Raw genomic sequence first — 11358 nt, 5'->3', positions numbered from 1 at the left:
TAGGGACCATCTCCAAATTGGGCTAATTGTTTTAAGACTTCAGAAAGTATGGTGAAAGAAGGTAATTTGCTACATGGATACTATTATATTAAAAACCAGGACTATTTTGGGAAAGGGTAGGTTGAGCAGTTTGATGCCTGTAATTCTACTTCTTGTGGTGAATGAGCTATTTCATCCTTCACATTGTAGCAAACATATGGGCTTACAAAATTGTTGAACTAGAAACCCCAGCTAGTCCATCCCGCCTTCCCCATACAATCATGGTGCCTGATGCATCACAATTCAGATACTCGAATCACCAGGGGCCATATATCCCGCTGGGACAAGCAGGAAATAAAGCAGATTAAAAACCCCAAGACTAATTTGGGTAGAAAAAAAGGTCAAGAAATTTCTTCCTCAACACTCCTAATCATTCTGCACTGAGCAGAGATGGTATACTTCCCACAGTAAGGAGGGGTGACACTGGAAAATCCCTCAGACCAGGTTATTTGCTTCTCTCTCCTGGCCAGGGATGCATTATTAGAGATGAAAGTGGGAAAATAAAAGTGAATTCCTTGAAGCATTAAAAAAAGTGGAGTCTGTTTGACTTGTCACAATTGAAATTGCAAAATAACACCCAGTTGAAACTCAGGCAGGAGACAGTCTGGGAACAGGGCTTAGAAACGAATGTGGATGATGTCTCCTTAAAGGGTGCCTGCCCTAATGTGATATCTCATGGGCTGCCACAACCTAGACCAGCAGCACAGAGAGTGCTCAGAACAAAGAATAATTGAAATATTTTGGTCCTGCACTTTTTAACGTGCCAATCGATTTCTTGCTGACCTATTTTAAACCATAGGGTGCCCTGCATAGCCCACTATTAGGTTCAAAATGGGATGGGTGGTCACCTGGTTTCCTAATGAAACTGGATGTGTGCATGTGCAGGCTTCCTTACAATACTGAAGTCTCCTGTTCATATCCCATATTCATATCTGCAGTGAAGGCAGCATCTCCTTATGTGTTCCCCACACCCCCCCACCCACCCAGCAGCCTAGTAATAACACTTACTCAACATCCCTCTTCTTGATTGTCCTTCCAGATGCCATGACCTCGGCTACTTTGGACACAATGGGGTCATAGTTCATGCTCGACACAGCAATTACCTCATCGCTCCTGGAGAACATGATCACAAATTAAGATATTGTTCTTTTGACAATAAATACTTTATTTTGTGGGATCTTAGAGGAAAGATCAAAAATACGACTAAAGAAGAAACAAGAGCCACCACCAGTTATCTAAGCGTGTAGCTCCATCTACATCGATTAACTTCAAAGAAGAAAAAAGATCAAAGCAGCAGAGTTAATTTTGAAATTCAGCCAGCTGAATGTGAACTCATTAAGTTTGGTCTTTGCCCCTGAGGGAAATGGTTAAATTTTGTACTATGAAACTGCAAGTCTGATCAGACACCAGTGTCTGATTTCAAGATTTTGCTACTCAAGCAATCAAGAAGGTTGTATCCCTAGATGTCCTTAGTATGCTCTGTAAACACATATCCAGCACATATTAATCATACTAAAGACGCCTGGAGGCAGATATCGCTACTGCATTGATTTTTGTTTTCATCCTGACCTTTTTTATGGTCAGTGGGATGCAGGCAGATCCAAAAGTACTGAGGGCTATTGATTTGGAAAAGAACAGGAAAGAATTCTGAAACATTTGGAGTCGCTGGCACCAGGAATCAGCTCAAGCTCCCAGCTTGTAGAAGCTTTCAGTTCTAGAATTTCAACTTCCAGAGAGGGAGGGAAGCCAGCACCCAGTGGAATTATTTTTGCTGGAAGCTGAGGCAGTATAAATGTCACAGTTTTGGAGATGTGGTTGGCAATCATCGATTAGAGGCAATCAGACAAATAATAGTTGCTTTTGTGCATCAAATGTTGGTACAGCACTGTCACTGCTCTTCCCATCAAAGGATAAATCAGGTAAATAACCCAGCTGATACTACACCACCGATAGTGGAGGTGGTAGCATGGTATTGTCCCTGGATTTATAATCCAGAGACCCAGGGTAATGCTCTGGGGATTGGGGGTTGAATACCATGATGGCAGATGGTGAAATTTGAATTCAATAAAAAATCTGGAATTAAAAATGTCTAATTATGACCATGAATCGATTATTGTAAAATCCCACCTGGTTCACTAATGCCCTTTAGGGAAGGAAATCTGCCGTCCTCACCTGGCCTGGCCTATAAGTGACTCCAGACCCACAGCAATGTGGTTGACTCTTAAATGGCCTCTGAAATAGCCTAGCAAGCCATTCAGTTCTCAAGAGCAATTAGGGATGGGCAATAAACTCTGGCCCAGCTAGTGATGCCCCCATCCCATGAATGAATAAAAAAAATAGTTAATTGGTTCTTCACATCAGTTTAGACAAAGGAGGTTTGTAATTTTCATCATCAATGCCCGAATGTAAACTGATGCCCAACTTCCCCCCATTTTAGAATCTGCTAGGAAATCAATAGCAAGGAAATCAACAATTTAAGTTTTAAAAACTGAATTCAATTCATTTTTATTAAGTAAGGGTATCGAGGGATATGAACCAAAGGCAGAGTTAAAGTGCAGATCAGCCTTGATCTAATTGAATTGCAGAGCAAGCTCAAGGGAACTGAATAGTCTGGTCCTGTTCCTAATCTTCCTATAATCCTCTAAGAGGTGCAGATCCACATCACCAGTTTTACAGCTGGCGGGAGACTTCTTTGGAAAGTTAAATTGATTAAAGTGCAAAGTGAACATGAGTACACAAGAAATAGGAGCAGGAGTAGACCATATGGCCTGTCAAGGCCTGCTTCACCATTTGATATGATCATGCCTGATCTTGGGCTTCAGCTCCACTGAAAGTGGGTGGCTGATCTGATCCTGTCCATTTCCCACTGGGCAAATTAGATTAAATTGATCCTCTATGACTCTATATTCAGACACGGAGTATCTAAATGGACTTGGAAGGCTTAATGGTTTTTTCTCACTCTAGGGTTTCCGTTCTTAGGAGTGTGTTAATGAACAATGGAGTGTCTTATGTAGAGGATACAGAGGACTACCAGCTCTCAAATGAAAGTTGAGCTGAACAGTCACTGACTCCAGACTACCAACTATTGTGAAGCAGTGAGTCTTTTCTACTGGGAAGCAGTAATCAGGGCAATCAAGGATTTGGGGATCAGTTCAATTTTCATTACTGGTTTTCTAATTCCAAGACAAAACGGCTTAACCACTTCACTGCCAGTGTACTTGGCCACACACAGGAAGCTCAGTGATTCACTAAGTTCCATTTCAGAAAAGTAATGTGTTTTGTAAGGGAGGAGATCAAGGTGTGGCAAATTAAGTAAACCCCAGAAAGCTACCAATACACCAATATCTATACTTATACACCTGTGCCCCTGTACCTCCAGACAAAAATACCTATGTAAACCTTTATATTTGCATCATCCCTGTTGCATCAATATCCAAGCCCCGATATGTCTAGACCTCAATACCCATTCCTTATACCTTTATACCCGTGCCCTATGCCTTTATATCTGTGCATCATACCTCTTTGCATCAATGCCCAAGCCCTGATACCTCTATACCTCAATACCTGTGCTCATATACCTCTAAACATCTATATTCATGTTGCTACAACTCTTTTGCTTGCTTACTTTATATATGTGTGTCTGTATGTGTCTGTGTGTATGTATACATATATGCTTCTTTAGTTCTACACACATGGTACTACATTTTATGCATATATAGGCTCTTGCCCCTCTCCCCGCCTCCCATACCTCTATATTCATGTTACTATAATTCTAATTATATTTATAACTGCTCCTATAACTCTATGCATTTATCCCTGTGCTTATACTCTACACACTACGCCCATGCTCCTATACCTCTATATGTTTATAGTCTTGTTTCTGTAACTCTGTACATTGAAAACACAGTTCTATTGTTCTATACATCTGCATCTATACTCAATTCTACTCAATTCAGTCCCACTCCCCTGCCCTCACCCCATAGTCCTATTTTTTTTTTCCTTTCAAGCATTTATCCTATATACTTTTGAAAGTTAGTGTTGAATCTGCTTCCACCACCCTTTCAGGCAGTTCATTCCAGATCACAACAACTCAGCGCTTACAAACTAATTCTCCTCTTCTCCCATCTGGTTCTTATGCCAATTATCTGAAAATTGTCTTATTATCTACACCACGCTCCTGAACTATATACATCTTCATGCAGGCTCCTATAGCTCTAAGGGGGCTAATCTCTGTGGGGGATCTTCCACTCATCTGGCCAAATGACTTTTTTCCAGGGTTTTTGCACCTTTTCCACTGATATTATAGTGGCCAAGCAGGAAAGGCCCCATGTAAACTCACCTCCTGTGACCCAATGTAACCACTCCAGTGCTTTTATAACTATGTGCATAGAATAGACCATTCTTCTCAACTAATCTATCCTGGCATTTATCACCCAAATGAGCCTCCTTCGCATTACCTCATCCTATCAGAACATTCTTCAATACCTTTCCCCTTTGTGTGTTTATCTAGCTTACGTTAAAAGCCATCTTTCTTATTCACCTCAACTACTCCTTGTGATGACAAATTCCACATTCTAACCACTGGCTGGGGACAGGAGTTTCTCCTGAATGCCCTTTTGGATTTATTAGTGACTATCTTATATTTATGGCCGCTAATTTTGAACTCCACAAAAAGTGGAAATGTCTTCTCTATGTCTATTGTCATCATTTTAAAGACCACTATCAGGTCACATCTCAGTCTGCCCTTTTCCAGAGAAAAGAGCTCCAGTCTGTTCCTAATATTCCTGCTAGTTATAACCCTCAGTTCTGGCATCATCCATGTAAATCTTTTCTCCAGTCCTTCTATATGTCGAGAAAGCAAGAAATTATAATATTTTTCTTCTGTTAATAATTCTGTCATATTTCTTATGTACTGGAAAACATTCTGTTGGGGGTTTAAATACGGTAATTGGAGTAAGAGCCAGAGTGACTGCAAGAGTCTATAGCCAACAGTAAGAAGGGGTATTGATGTATTAATGAACCAAGAGGAACTTCAATCAGAGTTTTACATAAAGCAATAACATGAGTAGTTTTGAATTGAGTTGTTTTAGTTCAAAAGGGGGAATATGCAGGTTGTAAAATGGTGTAAGAAAATAAGGTAAAGATAGGGTAAGGTTACTTTTTTTTAAGCCTAAGAGCTAATGAGGAGCGATTGGATAGACTGGGGTCATTTTCCCTGGAGCAGAGGAGATTGAGGTGTATAAGATTATGAGGAACGTAGATAAGGTAGATAGGAAGGAACTTTTCCCCTTGGTGGAGGGATCAATAAACAGGGGGCATAGATTTAAGGTAAGGGGCAGGAGGTTTAGAGGGGATGTGAGAAAGAATTTTTTCACCCAGAGGGTGGTGGGAATCTGGAACTCACTGTCTGAAAGGGTGGTAGAGGCAGAAACCCTCATAACATTTAAGGAGTATTTGGATGTGCACTTGCAATGGCATGGCATACAAAGCTATGGGCCTAGTGCTGGAAAATGGGATTAAAATAGTTAGGTACTTGTTTGACCAGTGCAAACTCGATGGGCCGAAGGACCTTTTTCTGTGCTGTAGACCTCTATGACTTTATGACTCTAAAGTAATGAAGAATCTACTGAAGGCTGGGAAGAAAGCATTGCTAAAGAAACTGATTGAGACAATAGAGAGATCAAAGGGAAGGAATGCAGTTAAGGAAATACTGAAGCCTATGTGAGGGGGTACCTATTTAGATCTCCCAGAAGAAAGCAGGATAGCTGGTCAGATCTCAAGACAGTGTGAACAAGGCCAGACAGGGAGAAACAGTTGCTGTCAGCCTCAGAGGACACCCCAAGGAAAAATGGCACTGTGTGGTAAAAAATACTGGAATTCTATAGATGTTGAAAATCTATAAGGATAGTTGCTGAACAGAAAAGGGGGTGGTTAGCTCTGAGCGTGGTTAAGTTAAGATATCATGGAACTGTTTTAAAGTAATATTTACTGTGAGAAGCCATTCTTGGGTTTAAGTGTGATTGTGTTTTTTTTCTCTATTTTCCTTTAATAAATGTTTACTCTACTATAAAATCATCACAAGTAGTTGGAGACATCATTTCCTGATTTCAGAACCTCTCCTCATACTATACAAATTGCAAAAACCGTTTTGACAGCTGTTTCAAGTTTCCCTTTGGGATTGGGGCAGCTTGGCATTTACCATCAGCCAAACCGTAATAATATCCTTTTTGTAATATGGAGACCAGAACTGTGCACGGTACTCTAAGTATGGTACATCTAGACCTACATTCTTATAATGTTTGATAGCTACTACCATTTCCCTATAATTCTATTACATCAATTTTCCTGATCTTTCCTCATATGAGCACCCATTCCCCAGATGGAAAGGTCAGGTAAAAGGGAGCAGAGATATTCCCTTTGGATCTCCTGCTCCCTTTATGCTGCCCTTAATTTCCTAGAGCTTTGAAGGCTGAATGGAAATGAAATGCGGGAGCTTTTCCCAGCTTTTTCATCTCAACTTCCTGGGAATATGAGACCAGACTGGTGGATCTGAGAAACATTCCCACACACTGCCCTTCCATAAATCTATATTTACATCCTGAAAATCAATGAGAAAGATTTTCTGCTCCCTGTGCCTGAAGCAATTGTATCACCAGATATAGAAAACTGGGGAAGAAAGGAGTACACAATCCCTAATTTAAACTGAGGAAATTTAGCTCAGCCCCTGTTTGGTGACTGCACAGCCTAGGTTTCAAATATTTGTCAACTGTGGCTCAGTGGTAACACTCTCATCTCTAAATCAAAACGTTGTGAGTTTAAGTCCCACCCCAGGTCATAGGCATATAATCTAGGCTAGCATTCCAGTGCACCACTGAGGGAATGCTGCACGGCTGGAGGTGATGCCCTTTGGATGAGACTTTCAACTGCAGTTCACTTCCATCTGCCCTCTCAGATGAATGTAAGAGATCCCATGGAACTTCTCAAACAAAGAAAGGAGGTTCTCCTGGTGTCCTGGCCAACATTATCCCTTAACCAACATCACTAAAAATAGATTACCTGGACATTATCATGTTACTTTTCATGAGACTTTACTGTGCGCAAATTCGCTGCTGCATCCTTTACAACAGTGACTTTACTTCAAAAGTGCTTCATTGGCTGTGAAGTGCTTTGGGACATACTAAGGTTGTGAAAGGCGCTGTATTAATGCAACATCTTCCTTTCTAACTGACCTAGAAAACAATAATATTGTGACCAGAGTAACACAAATGGGATCATCAGCTTTTCCTCTGATAGTTGACATTCAGCTGGCTTTTGAACTCAGCTGAAGAGCAGATTCCTTATCCGCTGCTATTGGAAGGCATTTGGGCTATGCCAAGTGAGTGGCCAACAATGAGTAGGGAAGAGGTTAAACTGGGCTATGCATATGTCAGTAGGAGTAGCTGTCAATACCATGATTGGGAGAGAGACAGAGAAAAACTGTTGTAGGGATGGTTACACCACCCAGTGAGCCACATGCTCTGGTATTACCTCCAGGCCTGTATGCAGTTGTTCATTCCAGTAGCTTTCCTAAATTGTAAAATAATTTAAGTTTTAACACTGAACACACACATAAGCACTATTTCATATAGAAAGAAACATTTATTTTAAAAAGAGTCAAATATGTCAGTATTAAGCATTAGATGGGTCCATCCTGCTTGGGACTGTGGGTGATAAAGGTCCTCTCATTATCATTTACCAAGTGGAATTATCAAGGCCCATTTTGTAATTAATTTCCTGCTATTCTCTTCAGGGGCCAGTGTCCAAGAAGTTTCTGCACATCATTTCCCATAACTTCCCTGGAATTTCCTGTTTAAACGTACACCAAAAATAGAGGGGTTTTTTTTGGTTGTCTGCCTCCATTCAAACCCATTCATGGCAGCCAGTCCCAGTGAGATTCCCTTGAGCCCAGGGTTAAAGGATTAGTTTGATGGGTGTTGGGGGAAGCAGGGCCAGCAGATTCATGATGAGAATGCAGATGAGTAGCCAGGTGTGTGTAGGAAGTCTGTTAATCTGAGGGAAAGCACGTGAGTGGGTCAATTAACAATTTCATGATGAAAATTTCAGGCATATGGTAAAAGAGCTAATGTGGAAGCCTGGATTAACAGTTGCTCGTTGGGTGGGAAACACAGGGTTAGGGTAAATGGGTGTTGCCAGAAATTATGTACTTCAGCTTTGGCTCCACTTTTGCTCTGAGTATAAATAGGTGATTTGGCTTTGGCACAAGGTAGAAATTTTTTGGTGACACGATAGTGGCTTGGCAAATAGCAAAGAGGACCTTAAAAAGAAAATCAGGAAGACACGGACAGGTTAGTGCAATGTGCAGACAGGTTAGTGTGAGCTGAAATTTAATGTGGATACATCTGAGATAATACACCATGGAAGGGAAGCAAGGATTGGGAGTGTGCACTCAATAAGGGTGGTGATAGCACTGGCTTTACACTATTATGCAAAGACATAATGATCTTTAACAGGAAAATGTTGAAGTGTGTGAGGCAGTGGTTACTGGAAGTCCCTGACAAGGCTTTGTTTATCGGTGTTGTCAATGATAGAATTATTGCAGATAACAAGATGTCCGAGGAGGTTTGTGATTATTATTGAATATAATCATTATCAAAAATATAACAGATTGTGAGGACTTGGAACCATGCCGTGTTTGGATATTGTTATGTGCCCACATTTCCTGCATTCTGAGGTCAACTGTCCAGGGGGAAGTAACGATCAGGGGCCAGGTATTCCCTCTCAACAGCAGATACAGAATGGATCATCAGAGGTTTCCCACACCCAGCCCCCTAGCCCCACACCCATCTCATGTTCCCATGTTCCACAGTGGAGTCATTAAATTATAATTCTTTTGAAATGGAATAATAATTACTGAAGGACAGAAATATTACCCACTGCTCCTCCTTTATCAAGGACAAAACGGCCACTCATTGTAAAATGTCCTTTATTCAAATGAGTGCATCAAGTTGTCCAAGAAAAAAATGTAGCCTTTGATGATACTGTAGTGAAAAATTTGCCAACTCTGCAGCCATACATTGGAAAATTACCTGAGCTACTGCTTTGTTTGTTAAAACTGTGAATGACCTTTCAATTTATTCACAGTTATCAGTTTTACTTTATACAACAAAACAATGAATTGAAAACCTTCACAAAGATAATCCTCAGTCCTTAGCTATTTGACATAGAATGCTAGCTCACAACATTGCAAATTGGAGGAGGGTCAATATCACTGTGAACTGTAGTGCGGTCTGGGTAGGGTGACATCACTGGACGGCCATATGTAAAACTTATGACATCATTCCCATCCACGAAAAATAAACATGTTTTAAGTCTGTTTATCAGTTATTTATAGTCATAAAATAAAATAGTCATAAAAATAAGGGGAGAAAGAAAAGGGAGAAAGTGAAGCTCTGTCCCCCTGGTGTTGAAAATGTACAGTGGTACAGTATGGAGAAGGGAGCCTTGGGGGTGGATATCACCAGTTTCAAGGGGCTGGGTTTTTCATTGAAAAATATAAAATAATCATTCCTATAAATAAACACTTTTGGTTAATTTTTGCGCTCTCCAATATTAAGATGTAAATGCTTAGGAATGGAATATGTTAATACTTACACCTGTTATTAGCTGCCTCTACAGAATCAGGCTAACCTACTGTGTACTTCCAAAATTTCTGTTCTTATTTCAGATGCAGTTTGGGTACAATGCAGGGCAAAGCCCTTTCTACCCTGTCTCATTGAGCACTTCTCGGCAAGCGCAGATACCCTAAAACTTACCTTGTTCATCAAAGGAACTTCAGTTGATCCCATCAAGGGTAGTAGGCCATGGCTTTGGGTATTCTAGTTTAATGAGTTAGGCTTCCCCTGTAGGATTATGCCAACATGACCAGGAGATTTCCAGAGATACTGAACTCCAGGCTTTGAATGGGTCAATTGTTCAGAATGGGTCAAAGTCAGAAACTCCAGACAACAATCCGCTACCTTCCCAATCTGTATTGTTGAGTGTCACAGAGTAATTTAAAACACAAATTTTAGTGAGGATGGTAAGTGAGCAGTTCTCCTACACCTATTTCTCTGCTAATGGCAGCTGTGTAAAAGCCATTGATTTCTTGTCTCTTCCTCTTTCGTCGAGAAGGGGAAGGAGTTGGAGAGGGAAGTGGGTGTGGGCACTGAGAGTTTGCACTGCCTCTCTCTGCCATGCCTACAATTAGAAATTCATCATATGTGGAATCACAAGCATGAATATGTGTCTTCCCACTCCCTAGTATATTGCTGGTGGACCGATATGGCTTTCCTATTCTACCAGTCAGGTCTTATAACGTCTCTCCTATCATTGATATGATCAGAATAGTTTATTGCTGTAATCTCACTCTACACTCTACACCTGTGAGAATTCTTGGACACCAGGACCGAAGGGGAAATGGCCGACAAATATGAGAATCACCTACTTGGTGTAGAAAGCCACAAACTTCCGCTCGTCCAGGTCGCCCTGGATGATGACATCGTCGAACCCTTCCCCATGACCTGCAAGAGCCAATGAATTGAAATGACTGAAATGTTTGATACATCATAGAAATTAAGAGATATGTTGATATATGACATTGTTCACCATCATGTTCGCCAATCACTGAAGATACCGACCGATTTGATAATCAGCTTAATGATTTCTTGTTTCTCCCCGTGAAATGCATTACCTCATTCTTTACCGCATTGAAATGCATGTGCCACTTTGTCTGCACATTCTATTAACCTGTCTACATCCTCCTGAAATCTTTTACAGCCCTTCATGCTTAACCATCTACATTTTTGTGTTAACTGCAAATTTTGAGCATGTGCTTCTTATGCCCAAATCAAACAAAAATGGATCCAGCACTGACGCCTGGGGAACACCCCTTCCAATCCTTCTCCAATCCAACCATTACTCATTTGCTGTATCTCTTAGTTTGATACATTTTTTATACTTGTTCATGGGGATGTTTACAAATAAACTTCATACAAGAGCTAAATACTGTTGACACTGGAAAAATGAAATAAAAACAGAAAATTCTGGGAATACTCAGCAGGCCTGGCAGTATCTGTGGAGAGAAATAGTCAACGTTTCAGGTCTGTGGCCATTCATCAGAAACAGGGAAAGTTGGAAATGAAATAGAGTTTCAGCAAATGAAAGTGGGGAGGGCAGGGAAAAAAGAACAAAGGGAAGGCCAGCGAGAGAATGAAGGGCAGGAGAGATTAATTGCCGCAAGAATTCACGGTTCAAGGCCAAAAGGAGTGATAATGAGACAAG

The 11358-nt window shown here is 40.8% G+C and overlaps 1 protein-coding gene across 2 annotated transcripts in view; it reads right to left on the bottom strand.

The window, feature by feature from the left end:
• Positions 1-662: 662 nt before the first annotated feature.
• The window catches only part of aifm3 (AIF family member 3), a 126510-nt gene continuing 115814 nt past the window's right edge, over positions 663-11358 (bottom strand). Inside the window, exons 18-20 of one of the 2 annotated variants that reach the window (XM_078552860.1) lie at positions 10523-10598; positions 7567-7605; positions 663-1152 (exon numbers count right to left, since the gene is read on the bottom strand). In XM_078552860.1, the coding sequence (XP_078408986.1) occupies positions 1044-1152; positions 7567-7605; positions 10523-10598 (224 nt within the window). In that variant the 3' untranslated portion in view covers positions 663-1043. The remainder of the gene's footprint in view (positions 1153-7566; positions 7606-10522; positions 10599-11358) is intronic. The other variant, XM_078552861.1, reaches the window with a different exon arrangement.

The sequence above is a fragment of the Cetorhinus maximus genome, chromosome 12 (genome assembly GCF_964194155.1).
Source record: "Cetorhinus maximus chromosome 12, sCetMax3.hap1.1, whole genome shotgun sequence".
NCBI lineage: Eukaryota > Metazoa > Chordata > Chondrichthyes > Lamniformes > Cetorhinidae > Cetorhinus > Cetorhinus maximus.
Note: the sequence above shows the minus strand (reverse complement) of the source record. Positions and strands in the feature narration are given on the sequence as shown.